Source organism: Strongylocentrotus purpuratus, unplaced genomic scaffold (assembly GCF_000002235.5).
Source record: "Strongylocentrotus purpuratus isolate Spur 01 unplaced genomic scaffold, Spur_5.0 spur5_scaffold_3, whole genome shotgun sequence".
Classification (NCBI taxonomy): domain Eukaryota; kingdom Metazoa; phylum Echinodermata; class Echinoidea; order Camarodonta; family Strongylocentrotidae; genus Strongylocentrotus; species Strongylocentrotus purpuratus.
Window position 1 is genome coordinate 19,628,197 of NW_022145609.1, and position 25,659 is coordinate 19,653,855.

The following is a 25,659-nucleotide window of genomic DNA, read 5'->3' on the forward strand; positions in this document are numbered from 1 at the left end:
TGCATGGGGTAAAAAAAAAAATCACATGCCGACCATTTGTAAGTTGAGAGCAAGAAATGCATCGACTTGCATCAACACAAAGTTAACCCATTTCTGGCTCACACCAAAAGATTTGATCAGATTTTAAGGCCAGAAGCCATACTTACAGCCATTCCTTGGCTCTTGGCGAGATCTATCAGAGCTCCTTCCATCTGCTGATGATCCATGTCGCTGAAGGCCCTTGCGGCGATACCCTGCTGAAGGTTGCATGGTCTTAGAAGTCTGCACAACAGCCCGTCCTCTCGGTTCATATGATTCGACACAAGTTCGATAGGGCCTGCAAAGTTCTTGCCATCCTTGATGGCCACTGTGCCATCGTACTGCCGCTCGATGGCGTAGTGGTAGACGTCGTCCTCGTAGCACAAGGAGAGGGCGTAATTGCCCTCCCGACCTAGGGACTCTCGCAGTAGGAACATACCCTGGTGGCAGCCGGCATTCCGTAGCCGTGCCTCGGCCTCTTCCCTCGTGATCCGGCCGTGGTAGAAGCGGCGTGAGAGCGGGTCCACTGGCATGATGCGGCCGGGTTGTACGAGTTGCTGGTGGTAGTGGTGGTTGATTTTAGGGGTTGGTGACACTTGATGTTGCTGCTGGTGGTGGTTGTTGTGGTGGTGGTGATGGTTGGTAGAGTTTAAGATGGAGGTGCGTTCCATGATGCACGGACCTGCAACAGAGGCAACAATTACACAATTATTACAACTCCACAATCATTACGTACATGTAGATATAAATGTACAAATTTAAATACAAACAGCAAGATATGGGTACATACATGTACATCAATTAAGGTCCTAGTAAAAAGAAATGCGACTTAATCCACACAATCACTCGTTGGAAATATCTCATTTTCTCCCTAATCAGTAACATTTGTCTTTCTCTGTGCCAACTCAATAAGCCTACTGGACTTGTAGTCATTTCTAATTGAGGAAGTCATGAATAAATAGGGACTGTTTGTTTGTTACATGACACCTGGTAGAACATACTTCACAATGCTTCCTGGTCGCCAGTCAATCAACAAACTCCTTACATACAAGTGCATACTAGATAATTATTCCATCTTGAACAAAATAAACATGTACTTGGTCCATGATTAGATTATTTGTTTTTCTTTCATTTTTATTTCTCAACATACATATAATGTACAATGTTAAACTTCCATGCAGTTTCCATTGAATGATGAATAAGAATGTTGAAAATGAAAATAAATAATAATTAATGCCTTAAATTGGCAATGCATAGTAGCAGGATAAGCATATTTCATTCTCTCTTTGCAAACAAATTGGCAATTTTGTTAATTGTTATTAAAGAGAACTATTCATCTAAAGTTTGAAATGAAAGGAACATAGAACATAAATTTATAACTGGTGAGAATTTCAGGAATCAGTGCTGATAGATTCACAACAAACCTTCATCAAATTCTGTTCTTCCATAAACTGTTACATTGTAACTTCAACCATGGAGTGGACAACCGACTAATCCAGATTCTGTTCATTTTTAACTACTTTTTCCCCAATTATTTTTACCTTCAGTTCTCTTACATCCCATGCAGAGTGCAAAGTGTCCACTAATCATGCGATCCCCCAAATACACCCTTGCAAGTGTAAGAATGAAAGGACCGTCTCCATTTTAGCATTGAGGGCGTGTTATTTTCTTCGCTGATTGGGTGCGCGACACGGAAACAGTCCTGGGGGGTGTTTTACAAAGATCCCAAGTAGAACTTAACACTAAATTGGACATTAAAATTATGGAGAGCCAATTGTAGCCTTAAAATGAAATATATTTAAAAGCAGAAATTCAAGTATTTTAGACTGTTTATAAATTCCACATCAAAAACATGAAATCTCCTTGATGATAGAAAATATGAATGATTTGCATCAACATTTTATGCCTTTCAAAATAACTTTAACAAAATATTTTCAAAGATGCTAACGGCTTTCCATAATTTTTAAGTCCAACTTAGAGACAAGTTCAACTTACTTGTAGGAGTAGGATCTTTGTGAAACACCCCACAGGCAATGGACAAACATCTGAACCACAGTGGACTAACATCTGAACAACATGTACCAAATGTCAGCTTCTCCATACATGTATAAAGCCATCAAACTCCCCACGCAACGGATGTCAATTCCAATTGCCTTAATTGAAACTACTTTAATAGATCATTGGAGGAGACATCCTCTAATGTCCGGTTCTTCCCCAGAGGTCACGGACAAAATGGCTTGACCCTCTTTAGACAGTTTTCTTTCTTCTGTTCCCCTTCTTTGACAAATTTCATTAGGTAGTCTATGATATACTGGTAATACATGTACATTTGTAGGTCATAAGACTTTAAAACCAGCAACTTTGACAAGTCTTATGCCATATATGATGAAATTGCATCATTAAAATTTCTTAATTTTCCCACATTTTTTGCCAAAACAGGGACTGTATACATTAACTAAATGTTGTTTCAGTTCTTTTTTCATTTAAATATTTCATTTACTTTTTTTATATGTAAATAATTTAATGCCAATGACATTTATAGAACCAGACATGCATTTGACTGGCTCCTTTTCCCCTTCCATTTTTGAGGTATCAGTAATTGATTGTTCCATGTACTGTAGCAGGGTGACATTTTCAATTCACATGAATTAGTCATCCAATTCTCGCTACCCTAAATAGGTACGAAAATCTCGAAATTCGCGAGACGAGGTAATTTTCACTCTCTCGGGTCGTCACTACAACTTCCGGTATAGAGTCCCATCCCGCTGGCGCTAGCGCCTGTGTTCGCTGTGCAGAGTTTTCACGCACGCTAAAATCGATGCCAATCAGTGTAATTTGTACAGATTATAATATGCAATGGAAAGCTTCGGGCAGAATTAGTGACTTTAGCACAAAAGGCCGTTAAACTCTATCGTGAAAGAGAGGGTTGTGATCACGAACGCCTGCACAGGAAGCTGTAATGTCGAAAAGCTATCCCATAATGCAATGCGCGTTTTCAGGATTTTCCCCGGATCTCGGCAGAATCGCTATTTGGGGTAGCGAGAATTCAATACACACAATGTATTAACAAAAGCAGCAAATTTTCCATAATTTCCCCTGGAATAATGTGGTTTGTCACCAATCCAGTTTGCATAGCCAGATTTAGTTATGTTCAGGGGCCCCCAAAACCACAACATTATTCAGGGATACATCTGAAACACAGAACACAGTCTATATTCTATAATATATGTTTAACCATAGGGGGGGGGGGGGAGAAGCTCAGCACATGTGATGCTTAACCCACATTCACATACCGGTACATGTATGCTGTGCTATACCGCAATGTTTTACCACAGGTTTATTTTTATAAGCATTCTTCACATTTAAAAATCTTATAACACACATATAAGGGAATAGTGTCAGACCTCAGCTACGTTGAAATTCTTTTTCATCTCCACTTGCCATTCTATGAGTTACAAATTAAATAAATATAAAATAACAAAATACAAAACCTGTGGAGGTTTCCTAAGCCATAGAGTATGTGAACAAGTACTTATTCTGTAATTGTTGGCACATGAATCCAAGCATTGAAAATGAAAAAATGTCATACTATTGTGTTTACATGTATACGTACATGTAATTACACACAAATGAACATGCCTAGTTTTTGGCTAATAGTTACACTCGAGTGCCGGAAGTGAACTGTCCCCATTCATGCTACTAACTACATGCATTGTTCACTGCCTGCTTTCAGGAAGTTTCTGATATAATTAGCTCTCCTCACTTGACACGTCTACTACAAGTACAACTGCTAAAAACTTTCAGTCCTTCCCTTTGCTTGGTTACTTTGGTCTATTTTGTTTTCCTCTGTACCATACATGTACATGTATATACAATCATGTTCATACTTCATTTATATTATACATGGAAAGATATGAGCCCAAGATAATAAAACAAACGCAACATGTACACATAGGCCTACTAGTATTTTGATTGACACTATATATGTAAATGTTGACATTCATACTGTACACATGTTTATGTAGAAAAGCAAAAGAGTAAAGAACCTTTATCTACAATGTACATGTATAATAGATCAAAATATGAGAAGTGTACAGTGAAAAGCAAATTCAAAATCCATGTTGCGAACCCAAAATTGACGATAACCTTTAACTCAATATTTATTTTGGTTTCCTACAGCTTGCAAGGTTGTCATGTACATGTATTTGTAAATCTGCCCTATAATGTTACTTTTGGCAGGACTGAACTGCACTCCAATGTGCTACACTGTGCCTATCCAAGCCATTTTGTGTAATACACTAATGTTCACTTTCTTGACTTGAGAGAGAGAGAGGGGGGCAAAGAGGAAAATTCAAAACAAGTGCTGTGTTCAGATAGCAAATGATACTTCCTTCCTCCTGCGTGAGCGACATACAAGAACATGTGCCACATCATGAACAGCCTGCCAAGTGTTGGAATGTTTACATGACGATGTCACTTTACATTGTTAATCAAGGAATCAACACTGTTTTAAAGGAGACGTCAACCGCAACATCCACGAGTTGGTTTTTAATAAAAGCAGAGAACAGGTAGTTAGAACATTGAGGATATATCTGAAAAGGTTAAGGAAGTTGTAGAACTTTAATGTTGTGACTGATTAAAAGACCAATGGAGAAAATAGAAAATTCATTTTTTTATGTACAGAGCATACAGCGGTGATGCTTACATGTAAATGACAGAGAGCCAATTTGTATTTAATCAAGTTCAGTTCTGTTCAATTAAGTCTCTACTTTTCTCTCATATCCTTCACCAGAATTTCTTTTCACAGATCAATTTCTCTAAATTTTGCTCATTTTCAACTGTTTCAACTGAAAATTATAGCCAACACAGGGCGCGACAAACCCGCTTGCCCGACGTCCCGGGGCAACCAAATTGAGCCGTCGTGATACTTTTACAGTAATTTCCTAGTGTCCAAGAACTCTACCATTCACCCGTCAACTTCTTACCCGTCGTCAAAATCCAGAAGCAAAAAAGCGATCGTTCCGATTTCGAAAAAACTTCACAGACAGCTAGCCAGCTCAGCTAGCTCAGCGCGCATGCAACAGTGACACTTCAAGCCATGAATGCCGCTCCGCCTCCACGCACGGCCGGCCGTGAGCTAGCTAGAGACAGCTAGCGCGATCGTACCAGCTGCGAGCTTATTCGCGCTCTCTCTCTCTAGCTCTGCAGGCCGCACCGACAGGCCTTTGCTATTCTCTGATTGCCGATTGGTTGAATCACGCCAAATATGACGTCATTATTCTAGGGAAATGAACACGTGCGAATCGGAATGGAATAAACAACAGGGATTTTCTAGTAAGTACAAAAAGTCAAATGTTTGATATTTATTCATAATGACTGTTAATGATTGTGAACATATTATTTAAAACTCGCTGCTCATATAAATCAGATGAATGTTTTTGTCTCGTTTTCAATTTATTACTGCGGTCTCAAGATCCGACCGAGCGAGTCATTTTGATAATAGTATCGAGACCCCCAGAATATAAGCCGTTGTTGTTTTGTTTTCATGGTTTTAGCGACGTTGTTTAGTCTAGTTTTCGCATACTTATCCGAGATTTATCGTAAAATATCTTCAATATTATTATTTAGTAAGAATTTACAAATTTTGGCATGATATTTATAGCAGTGAATGATGAAATAAAAATGTCCGTACTTTATTTAAAATAGTTGATTACCCATTATTTACATGACGTTTCTTGATGGAAGAGTTGACCCAAATTATTAACAGCTGAAAATTAGCCTACGTTTCCAAATGACAGCGGCTTGCACAGACACACACGTGCGTTGATCAGCTGTTTTTTCTCGATTGTGCTAGTAAACATGGAGGCACCGCCAGCCAAGAAAGCGATAATAAATGCTTTAACCTCGAGTCCTTTTTCGCTTTAAAGTTTTGGGCAAGTGGAAATATTGTTTGGGCAAGTAAATTGAAAACCCACTTGCCCGACAGGGCAAGTGGTGAAAAAAATTCTTGTAGCACCCTGCAACATGATTCGAGACTTTAACTTTAACTCAGGGAGAGCAGTCACAGCAGAAGAAGTGAATGAAGAAAAAGGGGGAAAATAAGAAGAAAGGAAGAAGAAATAAAAGAAGAAGAACAAGAAGAAAAAGAGGAAGAAGAAAAGAGAAAGAAGAGGAGGAAGAGGAAGGAAGAGAAGAAGAATGAGAAGGAAAATATGGTGGAGGAGGAGGAGGAGGAAAAGAAGTAAACACATTGAATTCTAAGAAGAGGTTTCTCCTGAACTAAAACTTAGTGTGATGATTTTAAATATGATTCCTGGAAAACAATATGTGATGGTTATATCAATTGAGTTATAAAACACTGGTATCAACTTGAAATCTATTGACAACTATGCTATCCTTTTAAGGTCAATTGGTTTTACTTTCTAATTCAAAGATCTGACACTCCCCCTGGCATTTTCCTTGTAGAGTAAATATGTGAATAAAAAAAAACAATTACAAAACAAACATAACAAAATGGGGGAAACCCCTGTGAATCTCACCCAACTGCAGGCTACACAACTTGTTATGGATCTCCATTACGACGGTCTCAAAACAGAACAACCACAAGACAAGTTCCACTCCTAGAGTCGGGCAAAATCCTCAAGAGAATGTACACAATGTCGTGGAATGCAGAGTGCGGACCCCTCCAGCTAGCAAGCGCACATCAGCAGCTAGATGTCAACCCCCGAATGGCTTCATGAACTGATTGACCAACGAACAGCCGGCAGATAGAGACTAGAGAGAGTCGTCAACATGCAACCGCACACACAAACTAAGACAGGAACCCGATGCCCCCTTATTCCGCTGCTCGCTGCATCCCAGAAATAGGTGTGCGTATTTAAATATAGAACTACGGTAGTGAGATTGAGCGAGAGTGGGGGAGAGAAAGAGAGAGAGCAAGCATGGGTGAAAGAAAAAAAAGTTGGCAAGCGAGGGCAGCATTCAGTAGGCTCTCCGCAGGGACAAACAAACAGGAAATTAAACCCATCCTCTGCTGTTGCAGAAAAAAAGGACAATAACCGTTTCCCCTGGAAAGCAACAAATGTGGCATGCCACTGCCCCGGACGACCTACAATCTGGGTTTATTTTTAGAGTGTGGGAGTTGGGGAGGGGGGGGGGGGAGCGGATTTTATTTCTACTTCGGTGGAAGGATAGAGGGACAGCTCTGTGTATAAATTATAAATTTTGATCACCTCTACTTCTACTTTCAAAACTTTTATATCATTTATGTCTTCTCTAAATTGGTATTTCTTTCTCTCTCTGACTCCCATTATACCACCCCTCCCCTTCCCCTTCTCTATCTATCTATCTATCTATCTATCTATCTCTCTTTCTCTCTCTCTCTCTCTCTCTCTCTCTCTCTCTCTCTCTGTCAGTCTCTCAAATTCAGGCCAATGATACAAAAACAGTCAAGTAATGCATACAGTGTACTTGCACAAACAGTACATGAATGATCATTAAACAGGCAGACAATACACAACCAAGTTTACATACCACTTAACTGCTGATGTTTGCCCTAATTCTTTTAACTTACTTTGATCAGTAGAGCAGAACTGGTTGCTTCCTGTTTAGCCCTAAATAAAGTATCATGAATGTGCACTACTGTAACATGAATAAACTCAACTTCCTTTTCCTACATGCCTGTCGTTACAATTTCCAGGATATCTTAAAGTTTGTACAACCCTGTATGGTACATGGTTTCAGACGTAGTCCCAATATTTATAAACTATTAATTGATTAACAATAACCTGAAAAGGGATGGGAAAGAAATACTTCTGAGTTTTTATTGAAGGTACTGTACTTGTACAGTTACAATGTACATTGTGCAGTGACAACAAATAGATGCTGCATAAAACTGCTCTTACATGTACGTGAATCTCAAACTTTCATTGATCTATTTCCGTCACTACTCTGCTTCTAAAACCAAACAGATATCAGGATGACCCCCCCCCCCCCCCCCCCTACCATTACTGCACAACATGGAATGAAAAGCTTGGGTTTGACAAATACCCTGGTCATACTAACCGTCACATTACAAGCAAGTGTGCTTGGCACAGCAGTGTCCTCCGACGGCATAATGAAGCTGATAAGAACTACGCTTTGCGGTATTAAGGTCATTTTCTCTGACACACCTCTAAGACGCCATCCTCAAGCCACCTCAGTCCCATACACTGGTTTCCAACGGTGCAGTTTCAGACGCACTCCTGGAACTCTCTTCCACCGCTTGCCTGAGGATTCCTGAAGTGGCACTACTCGATCGAAGTGCTTTTTCCTGTCTGCTTGGACTTTCCTTGAATGACCTTGACAATGAAGATGGATTCTGAGTAAAGATACAAAGGAATAACAAAATTGGTTCAGTTCAAATGCATAAATAATGCAATTGCACATGTATATTAATCTTGGAATAGCTGCTGCAGACAGTGCACATGTACATGATATACTTTCAACTTTGATCCGAAGGAATTTGACAACAAGTGCTGGAAGCTTTTTATGTGCAACATAAACACACTGGTTATGTAGGCTTAATTATACACCATGCTTTCTTTGTTTGTCTCTCTTTACCTCTCTTTCGTGATGATGTTCGTGATGATGTTCGAGGATTGCTTTTATACCTGACCAATAAGAAAGTATGAATGTGCTTGTAAGCATTAAAGCGACCAGGGGACTGATGGCTTTAAGTCCTCTTTGAGGGACTTGGTAATGAGTATTGAAGCCTTGCCAAAAGGAACGAGCACATTGACTTGGCTTCAAACCCGGGACCTCCCGTTGCGAGACCGCTGCTCTACCACTGAGCCATCGAGCCTCTTCATTCATTTCTTCCATCTCCAATGCTTTCCAATTTCCCTTGGGCAAATAAATACCAATTCATCTTTCAATCAAATTTCACTTACTATCTTTCAGTGTCCAATCCCTTATCCTCTTTTCCCTGTCTATCTCTCTGTCTCTCTCTCCTAAAATGGCACAGCCAGCAGTCAATCACAAACCTCAAATTTGCACACTTTTCTGGCGTTCTGCCATAGTTTGTACAGCAGCCTCTCCGTATATATCCAACCCTATAAAAACGGACCAGCTTGGATTTAATTAATGCTCGACAATTGCATTCTGACTTCCTTGTTCTGTCTCCTCTCTATTTCCTGTTATTCCCAAGCACTGAATGAAAGTGCACTTTTTCTCGCGCCGGGCCGGGCCAACGTGCAAGGCACGGCAAGGCGTATACATTTCGGTAACATCCTATTCAGAGTATGATCTATTCATAATATGCTTTACATGTACTTTATTTAATACCTGCTGTGAGGTGCTTGAAATATATATATGGAGGTGGTGAAAATATAACCCCCGGTGCGACTGAAATGCTGTAACCTATTCATTTCCTATGAATTTTGTTGTTGGCTTAACATTAATAGAGGTTCAGTATATATGCATGTAAAGGGTCCGGAAAATGTTACTCTAGAACCCCCCCCCCCCCCCCCCCCCATGAGGCTGAGGAATGTAACCCTCAGAGCTACTGAAAGACATTTTTTTCCTTCATTTTCAACCATGCCTTAAAGGGATTGTTTAACAATGTTAAATCTGAGATACACGGCCCTACGTGTTATCAGTGTCTGTGATATGGTGTAATATTGAAGCCCTAAAAAAATTGCGCTTCAAAATGATCAAGAAGTGCCTCAAAAAAGTAAAAATCTTTTGAGTGACCGGTTTTACCATACTCGTTTACCCCAATAGACTGTAGTGTTATGAAAACCGTCTGGAGAACGGTTTTCAAATTTTTTAATTCCAATCATAAATATCTTGATAATCAGACAGGCGATCGGCTTGTAAAAGTCATGGGGTTCCTGACTGACCTAAAGGTTTATAATTATCATTGTATCATGAGCTAAATCCAGAATTTTGTTTCAGAATCTGAGACAAAGTTACAGGATCCCTTTAAGGTTACTTTCTGATGTGCCTGCCAGTAGTCAATCTACATGGTAAAGCATCAGAGATCCCCAAACATCAATTCATTCACCCCCCCCCCCCCCCCCCCCCCGCCCCCAATAAATATTGGAACAGTGGCCAATTCATACACTCAATTGGCTACAATTCTCAATCTGGACACCTATAAAGAGTTACTATGAAAAAGCGCTGATCGGCTTTGCTTGACTCTGCAATGTAAAATAAAATTTGGGAAAACACTGTTTTTGCCCCGACAAAATTTTTTCTTTTATATGCACTTTGATACCGCTGATAAAGGCAAACAGAAAAATCCTTACAAAGTGTTGAAAGAGGAAACGTAGCGTGACTAAGCACATAGCATGATTTACACAAGTACAATGTAGTTTGTATCAAGACAGAGAAACTTTGCCAAACCTCTGCATTTCCTTTGTGATGGAAATAAGAACACCTTCTATGTTAACTTTTATAAATCTACTTTTGTACATGTATGCAACTGTACAAAAATAGGGGAACTCCCCAGACAAAACCCTTGTCATTTTCGACTGAATACATCTATAGATCCGAAGCTACGTGTATATAGTAGTAAACATACATGTACGTGCACTGAATGTTTAAACACGTGCCTACTGCCCACTGTACATATACACTGACTGCACCCCCATATAACTCAATAAGTAATGGGATTGAATTTGTAGCCTGAGAAATTGGATTAGCGGGCCCCTTGTGCAGGGAGCATCTATATTATTAATACGCAAAATCGCCGCGGGGGGTCCAAAACGGGGCAAAACGGTTCCTCAAAAACGCCTTTCCCCGACCCCGCTCGCCTCCGCCGTGGCGCGGGAACGGTGGCACAATTCCACGAGGCCTGTCTCCCGTAACCCGCGTGCCACCTCGACCCCGCGATCGACGTCCATGCCGTTAAACGCGGTTTCGGGGTGCCGGGGAGGACGGGCGGACGAGAGCACGGCGGGCGTCGTGGATTGCGAGGAGGCGACGAACCCGCGAGAGCGAGTTGACAAGGCGTGCACCCGCCCTCTGTCTAACTATCAAAGAGAGACGAAGAGACACACGATGGACGAGAATCCACTCGCGTCAACGGGTGTAGCAAGTCTCATTGTAAAGGCTGCGGCGTATCTTGAGTAAGGCCTCTTGCTATAGGATACGCTTTGTAGCGTGTAAGAGAAATACACATTAACAGATGACTCACGCGGGTGAGGGGGTGTAAGAAATGCACGCTCTCACGGGTTGGGCTTACCCGTGTTATGCGTCTTTCTATAGGATATGCTTTGTAGTACGTGTATTACACGCTCTCAGGTCACACACATGCACACACCACAGTCGATTCGAGTCGAGGCGATTGCGACAACTGGCGCAAACCATGGACCTATTTTCACGTAAAATCTTTACTCTGAAAATAATTATACAAATTCTGTGATCTATGCCAACATAATCATAGTCCAAGCTTCTGTTTTATTGGTCTTTTCATGAAAACTACATCGAAATCACTACAAGAATAGCGCAAATAGATCTGTGATAGTACGCCTTCACGTGACAGTTCAGTTGCAAACTGCCTTGAGTCCACAGTGTATTGCCACGGCAGCTGAGCGCCGCTGTCGGCGGTGCTGTCGGAGCTGAGTGTGTGAGCATGGAGTAGCGGTGACCGGAGTACGTAGCCAGGTCTGTCCGTGGGTGTGAGGAGAGTCTAAACAACACTTTGAAATTGCTATTATTGCCCCGATTTCAATATAGTTTCGTGAATAGATGTATGAAACCTGGGCTTGGATTGTGATTATTCTGGCCATGTATAGTTGTATACTGAATTTCGATAATCATTTTTCACAAGAAAATCAGACGGTCGTCATGGTCATTTAAAAACATGATAATACTTTTAGTATGATACAGTTCTTGCATCAAATCAATTTTTAAAGTATGGGGGGGGGGTCAGGGAACTCAAAGCGATTTGAGTGCAGGCGTGGTGTCCACGGGTACAAAGGGCTGAACCCCCGAAAGCTCAGGGGTTTTAGGCATTTAATTACGGTCAGATGAGCATATTTTTAATGCCTTATTTGTGACACTGGCAGGTCGATCACTAATTGGCGTGGGGTCCATAGTAGAGTTGCGTACCAACTACGCTGAGCTGAGAGTACGCTGGCCTACGTTACTATACCCTGAGGGACGCAAAAAAGTACGCAAGATAGACGCTAACAATTTAATATGTTTAACACAATTCACGTACTTTCAGCGTAGAAACTTGACGCAGAAAGTACGCCTTTTTTTACGTAACACTACGCTACTAAACTTAACAAACTGCATCTTTAAATGAATTAATGATAAATTAGCCCAAGAAAAATGAGCCCCCGAAAGATAAAAAAAGTAGCCCCTAAAAATTTTCCCCAAATTTGATATAGATCGAGTCCCCGAAAAAAAAAATCTTTCACTGGATTCTACGCTCACAGTCCCACACACAGTCGAGTCAATTTGTGCACGAACCGTCCGATTTTTCGCGTAAAATCTTTACTTTGAAAATAATTATACACATTTTGTGAACAATGCCAACATAATCATAATCCAAGCCTCTGCATATGTAGTCTTTTCATGAAACTACATTGAAATCACAACAATAATAATGCAAATAAATAGTAATTATCGAGATTCTATCTGACATAGTTTGTTTTACGATGCACCATTCATGGTCAAACAGCATATATTATAAAAATTCTCTATATAAAGATAATCTTAATTTTTTTTGGTTAGCACAATAGGCCTCTATCTATCTATCTATTTGGCCCCCTCCCCTAGAATCCCGTGGATTTTCCACGGGTCCTGCTAGTGTATCACTTAATGTAGACATGACTGCATTCTCAATCAGTTCTCTTCTTCTCCTCCCTAATACTGACTTTACATGTACATGTACATGTACCGGTATCTTGTTCATCCTTGCATTAAATACCCAGAAGCAGCACATCTAATACTCCAGAAGCATACAGCTGCATACTACATATCGTTTTTTCAATGTAAATTATTAAAATATGAAACATGATATGAAAATACTACATTGTACATGTTTAAACCGACTCCCAACTGAACTACTGTACATCACCAATACATTTAATGGATTAATTAAAATAATTAGCAATCACATAATCAAAATTATCTAAAAATGTCACAACTAAAATTCAAAGGAATTGGAAATCTGGAGAGAAAAAAATGTCATGACACGCTGACTACTGAATTCTTTTATTCCCATAGGTTGAATACAGGGACCATCCGGTTTCCATATTCAATTCAAATTCAAATTCAAATTTATTCATGTTTAGCAATGTATGGGTTATTTAAACATTCCATTTAAATAAGGAGAAAAGGGAAAAGCAAAAGACTGAACGGCACAGAGGAAAATGGAAATTGATAAAAACAAATATTGTGAAGAAATTTTACAGGATACAAAGGGGGAAAAATTTGAATTTGAATTTGAATTGAATTTGAATAGAAATACTACATGCAATTGATAAAATAAGAAAAGAAAGAAAAAAAAGCAGAGAGGACAGTATGCACAAGACAGTGCGACTGAAAGAGAGAGAGAGAGAGAGAGAGAGAGAGAGAGAGAGAGAGATGGAGAGAGGGAGAGATGGATAGAGAGAGAGGGGAGAGAGAAAGAAAGGAGAGAACAAGAGCAGGTGAATGATATTTAGATAGCAAGAGCAAGAGGAAGACAGTATTAAAAAAAGAAGAGGAAGACTCATCAGAAGGAAGACAAGAAACGGAAGTGATCGAGTACGAAAGAGAAACAAGGGGTGTACGGCAAGTGACCTCTTATCCACATCATTCTAACCATTTTCAAGAAAATTAGAATTAATTTTCTCCATAGTTTCATATAAACACTTCAAAACATTCTTAAGATAGATCTCTACCTTTCCAGGTAAGGTTTTCCTTTCCCGTACTGTGACTCTTTTGTAAAGTGCCTTCTATTTAGATGCCTGCATCAGCGATCAATATCTCTACATCCATCTTTCACCGCCGGCTCAAAATTTCATTTTTAAACATCATTTTATGATCCCAATGTAAAAACAGATTCACAAATTCATTCTTTCCTCCCAACCCTCACCTTTTGCACAGGGCAAAGACCTGGGCAGTTTATATTTGTTTAGAAAACCTAATTACAGTATGTGAAAGAAAATCAGGATTCCATATTTCGTTTTTCCGTCCCTATCTATCTTGGGCTAATGCTACTCTGTAGGTATGTCTTCATCAGCTCGAGATCGCCAAATAGCCTGCTATTTCTGATTTGGGGAATAATCCTGAAGATACAAACCGCGTCTTCGTCAGCTCGAGACTCGACCTTGAAAGTTGAAACTCACGCTCGCATAGTGCGAGTCTTCGGGCTGGTGAAGATGCACCGGGCAAATAGCGGGATATTTAGCAAACTAGCCCAAGATATCTTGGGATGATAATCTCGACCAAACATCCCGCTAATTGAAACTGCGGGCTGATGCGATCGGGATAGTTAAACTAGCGGGTTATTTGGCACTCTCGAGCCGATGAGGACAGGCCTTCTGTTTTTTTTCCTGTGATATTTTGTGAGACATGTTTTTCCTGTTTGAAGTCCTTGGCTTGCATCCTTGTAACTGGAACTCTTCCTACCTGCCGCATGTCGTTTCTGGTTTAGATCCTTATCCCCGGCAGGTCTACAAACGCGAACGAGGGGCTCCGTTAGGAGATGCAGAAGGGCGCATGTCCGTTTTTGAAGCATACTTGAATGCCCTGACATTTCATGCTAATGATGAAGACCTCAAAAGAGAAAGCCTTCGTGCCTTAGGCCCAGTTCATTTTATTTAACTACAGGTATGCACTTATATCACCAGCAATAATCTTACAGCACTTCATTGCACATTAAATGTGATGTACCATGAAATATGGTGATGGAATATGAGACAGGTGAATAACTTTTGTCGTGAGGGGCCACAGCTTATAAATGTACAGTGTATCAAATCAACTTTGCCTTTTCATTTCTTGTTTTTGAGTTCTTTCAACTTGAAGTTTAAGACACCCTTGTACAGGTAGATCGAACAAAATATACAAACCCCCAAAACAATGCAAAGTTGCTGTACAATATCATAATTTCAAATTATTATTACAAAAAATAAATAAATTGAGGCCATCATATTTTGGAGGGGGGGGGGGTGCCTAGTCACTTCAATATTCCCTGCACCCAAACCAGAACATCAAACCCATCAAAACGCAATGTTAGAATAAAGTAAAATAAAAAACGAAAGAGATGTTTTAATAGTATGTAGCCCTGCTTTGTTGAATCATCCAGGGGTTTTTTGTTTTTATTTTTTTTTATACCACAAGCGATATGCTGAAAAAACAGTACTGATAATGTTCATTGTTAAATTATAATCCTTTTCTCTTGCACTTTCTGGTATGTTTATCTCACAAACTAAAAAAGTTTCAACTTTAATACACACTATAAAAAGTCCACAAGTTCAAAAATAAAAAATCTGCAATAGTACCTAATTAAATCATGCTCTATTCAAATTTCCAGAGCATAGCAAAATTTCATCTGGTCATAAATGCTCTTAACTCCATTTGCCTCTGTGAAATAGTCAAATTTGAAGAGTAACGTGGAGAAATTCTCCCAAGGAAATCAGGCTAGCGCAAGGAAATATTTGATTTCCCAGTCAAAACGATCAGATTTCAAAACGCTCCTCAGCAAATTTTGAAGGGGGGTATAGAAGGACATGTTCAAGCTAGCCCAAAGTCGTATTTGCAAGGTGCCTGCTCAAAATCGTTAAGGTCAAAATGAGTTTAAATGTATAATTATAATTTTGCAAATGCATTATCTTTTTGTTAATGTGAACACTTGCATCTTAATGGGGGTACATGTAGTTAATCTTTTGCAGTTGTAATCAAGAGGTTAATGACATTTAAAACTAGATGGAATTTTGACTGCGCGCAGTCGAAAATGATGCCTCCGCCATAGAGCAATTTAAACAAGTTTGGAGTTTAAATCTCCAGTGGTTCTTGAGATATCATGATAACAATCTCAATGTATGGAATTTCATAAGTTGACCTCTGTGACCCTTTACCTTTGACCTACGTGCTCCAAAATCTAATCAGATTGTCTTCCTATGGTGATACACACTATCATTAAGTTTGAAGTTTAAATCTCCAGTGGTTCTTGAGATATTATGATATGGTGATACATACTATCATTAAGTTTGAAGTGAAAATTCTCCAGTGGTTTTTGAGATATCGCGATAACGATCTCAATGTATGGAATTTCATAAGTTGACCTCTGTGACCCTTGACCTTTGACCTACGTGCTCCAAAATCTAATCAGATTGTCTTCCTATGGTGATACACACTATCCTTAAGTTTGAAGTTTTTACATCTCCAGTGGTTCTTGAGATATCATGATAACAATCTCAATGTATGGAATTTCATAAGTTGACCTCTATGACCCTTGACCTTTGACCTACGTGCTCCAAAATGTAATCAGACTGTTTTCCTATAGTGATACATACTATCCTTAAGTTTGAAGTTTAAATCTCAAATGGTTCTTGAGATATCGCGCTAACAATCTCAATGTATGGAATTTCATAAGTTGACCTCTATGACCCTTGACCTTTGACCTACGTGCTCCAAAATGTAATCAGATTGTTTTCCTATAGTGATACACACTATCCCTAAGTTTGAAGTTTAAATCTCCAGTGGTTCTTGAGATATCATGATAACAATCTCAATGTATGGAATTTCACAAGTTGACCTCTGTGACCCTTGACCTTTGACATACGTGCTCCAAAATCTAATCAGATCTTCTTCCTATGGTGATACATACTATCCTTAAGTTTGAAGTTTAAATCTCAAATGGTTCTTGAGATATCGCGCTAACAAACTCAATACAAGGAATTTCATAAGTTGACCTCTGTGACCTGTGACCTTTGACCTACGTACTCCAAAATCTAATCAGATCGTCTTCCTATGGTGATAAATACTATTCCCGAGTCTTAAGTTTAAATCTTTAATGGTTCTTGAGATATTGTGATAACGGTCAAACGGGACGGACGTACGGACGTACGGACGGACGTACGGACGTACGGACGTACGGACGGACAACCCGAAAACATGATGCCTCCGGCACCACCTTCGGTGGCGGAGGCATAAAAAAGACTTTACAAAGATCATTTATTTATATACATTTAAAATTTAGATGTTGTGTTAAAAAAATCTACAATTCTGATGAATTTTAACAAAAGTTTCAGAAAGGAATGCAAATTCAAGGGTGCCAATCATTTCTCTTTGCAAAGGTACATCATGTACATGGCAGACTTAATCTATGTGTACCATATAATTTGATATTTTGGCTCACAAATAGTTTCACAAAGACAGTGATATGAATGTACAATGTCACTGCAGTGTACATGAATGGGTTGTTATGTTAGGGTCTTTACGATAATAAAGGCTACATGTACATGTACTCCAAGGACAGGTTTTGGCAAGCCTGCATTGCCTGCTTATTTTTGTGTGTTGCACATACGGAACCTTACAAAATATTGCAAAAATATAACCCTCAAGAAGATAATGGCTCATACAGAACCCTTTCAGGGAGAGAATCAGCTAACGATAGTGAGAGAAATGTACATAAGAGTGGAGAAAGAGGAAGGAAAAGCAAGGAAAGGAAATAATAAATTTCTGGACCCGAGGCTTCCGGGTGCTTGAACTCTCTCTTCTATTTCAAGTATTCCATGAATAAACATGCTAAGCTGTTCGTTCACAGGATGCCACCAAAACAAATCTCGATTTTATTTCCTTTCACTCGTTTATTTGTGTCCTTCTTTTAACTGAATACAAACCCTGGGTGTATTCTTTCTATCCTTATCTTCCTCATTGAACAGATAATGATCCAAGAATAACTCTCTCTCTCTCTTCTCTGTCTCTCTAAAGTTCTCTCTCTCTCCTCTATCTCCTCTATCTATCTCTCCTCTTTCTCTCTCTCCCTCCCTCATCTTTCTCTCTCTCTCTCTCCTCTATCTATCATCCTCTCCTCTATATCTCTCCATCTCCCTCTTCTCTTCTTCCCTTTCCCCCATCTTCCTCTTCCCCCTCTCAGTATCTCTCTCTCTCTCTCTTTGATCAGATAGTGATTCTTCCCGGTCTCTGAACTCTGTCTCACCTTCCTGGACATGTTCACAAAATGGACAGAGTTGAAGGAACTTTCAATTTTAAAAAGACATCTACGAAAAATACTAGGGCCGGCACAGTAAAAGTAATTTTCAACAGTATTTTTAGACCAAATCAAGAAGCTATTTTCAGGAAATCTTGTGCACAGCAACAGCTCGACAGAAATTTAAAGGTGGTATCTTTTCTTTTCTTCATGGTGGCTTTTTGACAAGAGTGTCTTGCTGCCCTTCAGCTACCCTGGCTTACGTGTATCTCTCGGGGTGGCATTTATGTAGGCATCTTCACACATTTGCCAGAAGTATCAATTCTGCAAATATTCTTCAAGTTTTGCAAAGTTCACCAATCATTTACTGACTGTCCAATAGACAAGTTCGAACAGGACTTTTATTGTTCTGCGTAGGATCCCCCTGGCTTTAAGTATTTGTAACAAAAATTGAAGGAGATCTACATGTACATGTACATACATGTACATGTATATGCATAACTCTTTAGATCGAGATAATGTTGAGAATGTTGCTCGAAACCAGGTCAAATTTCAGTTTCTGGTACAATACATTTAGATAATTCGGGTTGTAAAGAAAATCGCATTAGCCAAACCACAATATCACATTAGCCAGGATAGACCTTATCAAAGCTGACGGCAAACTACATGTTTAGATTCTCATCTGAAAGATAATAGAATTATATACATCAAAGCCAGTATCTGGGTCAGCAAAAAGAGCTTACTTTAATGAAAATACATCGACATCAACAATGTATGAAACCAGATTAGAATGCTAATCAATGCAATCATAATGATTAGGGGACTGAGGAAAGGAGTCAGCAGATATTTATGAAGTGTATTGGTTTTGAAGCCACGGAAACAACCTAATAATATATGGTTTCCTCAAATTGGCTTGCAATGTGGGGCATTCAGGCCATCTGGAAGGGGGTGAAAAACAGGTCTGTTCACATCTGTTCATAGATTGCCATTATTAATGCTATTTTGAAATTAAATTTAATTGGTGTAATTTCCACTATGGAAATCAGCTTTTGGCAAGCCTTTTATTAACCGGGCGCCGGGCGATTTTTACCCCCCGGTCCCTGACTTTTGGCGCCCGGTAAGACGGGGAAAATGAGTACCGGGCGCCGGTCCATCTTTATTTCTGGCGCCCGGTCTGGGAGAATTAACATTTTCTGTTTCATAAACTTCCACATGTCTAGTACTAAATGTTCACAAATGTGACAAAAACTTACTTGATACGAGTTAAACGTGGACTGAATGAACCCTAACAAATCATTATATAATGAGAATCCTAATTAAAATCGCCCAGAAACAATTGCACCACTAATACGAGCGGCCGCAATCTCCTACTCCTAGGCTAGCGGAGTACGGAGCACACAATACAGGTGATGTACACCACTCAAAGACGAGCGCATTTCCCCAGGCCATGCATACACACACAAATGACATCAGTGCTGTACTGCACTACACACACAGTGTCAGTACAAGAAAGTCTCGATGTAACTTCCAAAAATCCATCCCAAAAGCCAAATTTTGCTGACTAAAATGCGGAATCGGAGCCATATTTCCAAAGCTCACGGGGGTTTAGCCCAGTTTTAAGAAACAGTTTCATCAAAATAGCGCTAAAAATCAAGAAATCAGCGATTTTGTTGCCAGTTTTGTTGCCTATCGCATGCCCTTCGGATGTAATGGTATCTTCAAAAAGCCAAATGAAAAACAGAACACCGGACCTGCTGATGCATTGACTTTATGTACAAAGTTGATTGCAACTCCAGACTTGCCTTGACTCAGCGGCCCTCGTACTCATTGTCTAAAATTCTGTGATGTTTTAAATAATGGATTTTTCTGATAAAATAGGTAAATATATTTAACAATTTAAAAAAAAAAAATTTAAAATTATTATTATTATTTTTTTATTTTTGTATTCTTTTATTTTTTTAAGTGACGGGTCTAAATAACAAACACGTTAAACAGGCAAAATGTGTTTTTTCAAGCTGAATAATATGTTTTTTGAAAGTGACAGGTTGGCAGCTCTGCATTGTCATTATAGATGGTTTTTCTTAAGTATTTTTTTTATAAAAATAATTTAATTCCCCCCTTCCTAACATTTTTCAATTTTTGACATTTAACGGCATGAAAATAGTATTAAACATGAACTACAACAACTACATATGACAGATTTATCCAAGGTATGAGTGATTTAATATTAGAGTGCTCAAAATGTAAACTAGAAATTAAACTACCGTATGTATAAATAAAAGGTAACGTTTAACAAATAATTTCAAAGAATACATATTTTCATCAATTTTGGAAATGGCTCCTGGTCCTGGAAAACGGCTCCCGGTTCTCTAAAAAAATTAAGGACCGGGAGCCGCTTTTTCAGATATTTGGCTCCCGGTCTGCTTTGACTTAATAAAAGGCTTGGCTTTTGGTGTTTAATAGGGTGTTTTCCTACAAGAGAGCAAAGACGAACGAATGAATGAGAATTAACTCAATAACAGACTTACAGAATTAATAAAACTTCAAATATTGATTAATTAATGAGAGAATCAATGAGCGAATGAATGCACAGATACTTGATTGACTGAGTGAGTGAACGGTCAAGAAATGCCCCGGCAACACTATGACAGATCTAAGGTTTACTACACTGGCTTACTTAATGTTTGAAGGGTCCTTTTAGGTGAAATAGAAACAATTTACAAATAAGTTTTTTTTTAAATCACATAAATGATGTAACAAAGAGAAGTGAATAATTAATCACTTAATAAAGTCCCCCCCCCCCCAGATTCTATAGAGATGTATTGAATTTGAGAAATGCTTCAAATTTGTTCATTGGTAAGGGGGGGGGGGGGGGGGGGTCCACATCTGTATGAACATAGTTTACATGTAGGTACTGTACCTTGTAAAATACAATTTCTAGTTGAATTCCTCATCCTCTTTCCCACAAATGAGAAAATATATTCCACTGGAAAACTTATTTTTACTTGGCCTATCCAATGGATTTAATTATGCCTACAGGTAACACTAACAGAGTTAATAATCTGTTTCAAGTGGATCTTAATGGTAGAAAACTGAAGCACTTGAAGCCACTTGAGTCGCACTTCATTATAAATGGTATGTTCATGTCATTTTAGCTAATACTTTGAAGAAGTTTATGTGTTTTTAGTGGATACTTTAAGGAAGTAAACTGAACTACAGAGGGCAGTCTATACATTTGATTATTACTTTGTAAATGAGCAAAATCAGCCATTTGTGATTGGTAGTACTTGTACATGTACTCAACAGGAGAACTACTCGTACAGTGTACATGTACCTCTGCACTCAATACCAACTTATTTTTTTGTCTGAATAGCAGTTTCTATAGTCTATTTGTACGGGTCATTCCATCGGGTTGGGTCAAAAATGGTGACATAGAGTTGCGAAATTCAGAGTTGGTAAATAATTCTTTTATTGTAATATCCTGTTTCTGACACCAATCGTACAATAGATTCCATTGCAATGGTGTATATTTCTTTGCACACTTTCATTCAAAATGAAAAACAGACACACAAAAATACCTGCCATTGAAAAATTCTGCAATGAAAGCTGGTTTCATATTTTCTGGGGCACACTCTTCGTAAATTTCTATCATTGAACCCAGAGTATTGAAACCTTTATTGGAAAAAGTAAAATACCCAAACTTTAAATTAATTTCAATCTGTTCAAAAGGGAGGTCAAGATTATTCAACAAAATTTTTGGCAAGGCTAATGACACAAATAACTTGACATCGCTTGCAACATGTACTGAGGTACATACATGTAGGTACAAGTGATTGCAAATTTGCAATTCCTCTGATTGCTTCTCCCATCCAATGTACAAAGTTATAATTTCATCCCACTGTACCTCTAACCAATATTTGTAATGTGAAAACTTAATAATTTGCTGTCCTCTACTGCTCTACTTCTGCTTTGAAACAGAAATAGCCACAACATAAGTTCATGCCTTGCTAAACTTTTTGTTGAACAAAAAATGTATAGTTTCAACAACAGATAGGTAAGGTACATGTAAGCAAATCGCTATCACTCAGGCATCAAATTATCATAGCTTTGGTTAAATTCTTGAACTTTGAAGAAAGAAAGATCATCTAGCAAACTCCACAGCTCGGAAGGTACATGTAGTAAGCAAGAGTTCGGGAGTGGGTGATTATGAACGCATTTAAGTTTTGTTGTCCTCACTCTGCACAAAGGAGTACGGGTACAAATTAAATCTATTAATGGAGGGGATGATATCAATATCATAATTTATTATCGCCTAGCTCTAGACTAGTTTGCCCTTAATTAAGGCTAATAATAATAAGGCTACATCATGTAACTGTAGAACTTAGAATAGAAGGGAGCTTAGCTGCGCTGTAGCACTCCAGCAAAGCATAGAGTCGATGCTAATTAATGCGTATTGACCTCTAGCGCTGTACTACGTGCAGAGAGGTAGTAATTACATACAATACACACACTGCCCACAATTGCACACGATGAGTACGTTGTCACTGATCAGTAGTAACAGCAAGTTTGACGGTAGTTTAGACTCATGATTTGAATTTTCAAAATATTTTTTCCAACATCAGAAAGTTGAAAGATTGTGTTTTACTTTTACTGATATTTAGATCTAGATCTAGACTGAATTTTCTGTCTCTTTCGTTCGTTAGCCTCTCTAAAGAGAGAGCCGACCCTACCCCAATAAGAGGCTTACGAACGAAAGAGATGGAAAATTCGGTCTAGATCTAGCTAGGTGTCATCAATTGTCACTAAAGATCTATTTTTATTGAACCTATTGGAGTTTTGTAAAGACGAGTGGTGTTTGAAATGTTGAGAATCAATAGAACAGTTTTTAATACACAGCCAGGATAGCTATAGAATTCATGGTAATGCAGCCATGTGTGGTAGATTTATAATAATAATATCCTCACTTTGACTTCAGTAAGCAGGTAAGTGACGCGAGCGTTGCTGTAGTCCATCGTAATCGCAAAGATTTACCAGCTGGCGCATTTTATTTTGAAGTGTAGTGTGTTTTCATTACTCATTATTTAGACAGTACAAATAGCCTACAATTATAGTTAAGAATTAGATGTTGAACTTCAGACATTGAATACCGATATGATAGTAGAGGGGTAACGCCTTTGTTTTACCAGTAGGGGCGCTGGTCCGAGAATGAGGATCGTCCTCATAAACAAGGATATCCTCATAAACGAAGACAAAATGTGTCATCAAAAATAAGGGTTGTCTGCATTTTCGAGGACGTTTTTTTTCATCGGCGCTCTGGGGGTTTCATGTTACAGAACGGCCCGCTGGCGATGCCAAAAATGGATTCCCCGGGGGAAAATAACCCTAGTTGTCCGTCTACTTTTATGGGTTGTCCGTCTTCCCAAGGATTTATTGCTCATAATGTGAAGGTCTCTGTACAAAGTCAATGTAAATTGCATCAAGAAAATCATTGCAGAATCCGTTTTTTGCATCGCCAATGCGCCAATCAAAAATATGAAACGTCTGCAAAAATGCAGACGGTCCTTATTTTTGAGGACGCATCGGTCAGTGTTAAAGAAGACGATCCTCGTTTATGAAGACGATCCTTATTCTCGGACCAGCGCCCCTACTGTTTACCGCCATGCCACGGAGAGCGAGAGCCACGCCAGAGTTCAGCGCACGGTGAACGCCTGGCTGCGGCCTAGCACGCGCCGCCACAACAATGACATGTCATTGTCAACTTCAACATCTGTCTACACGCAACTTAGTCTTAGATTATACATTTCACATCTTATACAATAATGTACTACTTGAAGAGGTATTAAATATTATACTCACTTCGTCTACGTAGGAACTGAAGAGGAAAACTAGCACAATTGGTGCAACAAATGAGACAAAGTGAGGCGTTCACTTGCAATGCGGAAGCAATATCGCAAATAATACGGTTTTGTTTTCAGTTAAAGCGCCACCTACGTTGAATGACACTATAGTTCACAAAAACAGTCAAATCCACTGAACTGGAATTTTAGTCCTATCTGGGTACTCTAAATGAAATTATGAAAGTATATGTACATTATATATTCTCTTGGTTGAAACTTAAAACCTACAAAGAAATAGACCAATATAGGAAGGTGGCCTTCATTTACCGCTGGCCAAAACAAATCTTGATTCAAATGATTTTATTTCTCATTGCAAAACATAATGCAATGAATAATTATATTACAAAAATATGCAACGAAACGACAAATATAATAGGGTAAAAAAGCACGAGAAAAGATCGAGCAAGTGTTGTTAAAGTGTTAGTTCCTCAGATGCTGTTTTTACAATATAACATGAACAAAGTATGCTTAGAAAGTCAATAAATAGAAAAAATATGTAGCTAAGAAATTATAGATTTTTTGGGAAAAATAAAAGAGGAAACTTAATTAATGGAGGGAAATAGTAATAGGCAAAAAGAAAGAAAGACACAAAAAAGGGAAAGTGAATGATTGCAAAAGCTTTAGAAAAAGGAGGTTGGATCAGTAAAAAGAGGGAGTAAGAGATTGATTCGAGAGTCAGACAAACCGAGATTCATATACCTTTTATGTTTATAAAAGTTTAATCTTTAGCTTTTTTTAAATGTGTATATAAACTGGTACTTTGTTTTAGAGATGGATCTATGTTATTCCAAAATAGTGGACCGGTGTAAATAATTGTTTTTTGCTTTTCTTTTACCACTGCTGTTTATAAATTACAAAAAAAGTTGACATGTCATGCGGCGAACTACAAGATTTACAGTTTTTACACAGATTTGAGCACTAAATTCATATTTTGTAGTAGGAAATGATATTTTTTACAACAACTAAAACTGGGGAAGTTAATGGATTATAATGAAAGATAATTACAATCAGATGTACATGTATATAAATTCAGTGTGTCTATCAACATGAACATCAACCACAACAATAACAATCAAAAGAAAATAGTGCTAAATTTTGGAGACAGAGCTACAAACTTGTTTTCGTATGGATATCCAAACATAATTGCCTCGATTTTTTTTCCAAGCTAAACCATTTCCTCCTCAGTCCCTCTGGGTCCGTTCAATAATATTTCACACCAAATATTTTATAGATAAATAATCATAATGTTGATTAGTCCATGAATTTGTTTAATGATTAGCAGGGAATTTTACTCTTTGTAAACTACAGTGTGAGTCAAAAAAAAGTTTACACCTAGAAAATTGCTAATTATTTAAAAAATCATCTATGAACAGTAAATTATTATATATCATATGAAAGAGTGTTTTATCCCGAATCATTTAGTATCATTTTTGGTGGTATGTGTTCACGCTTGGATGAACAGGAGGCTTTGTTTGCGAGAGTGCAAAAATTGACCTGCGCCAAAGCTGTTTATGTGAGGTTTGAAGAAAACAAAAATAGGATTTGGGTAATAATTCGGTCTTTGCAGCTCCAAAAAACATTCCTAACAAAATTAATCATGTCACACAT

The 25,659-nt window shown here is 38.6% G+C and overlaps 1 protein-coding gene across 8 annotated transcripts in view; it reads right to left on the reverse strand.

Annotated features, from left to right (window-relative positions):
* LOC589201 (tyrosine-protein kinase SYK) overlaps window positions 1-24,125 on the reverse strand; it is a 55,327-nt gene extending 31,202 nt beyond the window's left edge. For 3 of the 8 annotated variants that reach the window (XM_030995969.1, XM_030995968.1, XM_030995966.1), the window contains exons 1-2: window positions 6,558-6,891; window positions 147-700 (exon numbers count right to left, since the gene is read on the reverse strand). In XM_030995969.1, coding sequence (XP_030851829.1) covers window positions 147-700; window positions 6,558-6,594 — 591 coding nt within the window. In that variant the 5' untranslated portion in view covers window positions 6,595-6,891. Of the gene's footprint in view, window positions 1-146; window positions 701-6,557; window positions 6,896-8,082; window positions 8,378-24,010 lie in introns of those variants that run through there. The other 5 variants (XM_030995972.1, XM_030995970.1, XM_030995967.1 and 2 more) reach the window with 4 other exon arrangements.
* Between the last annotated feature and the right edge of the window lie 1,534 nt (window positions 24,126-25,659).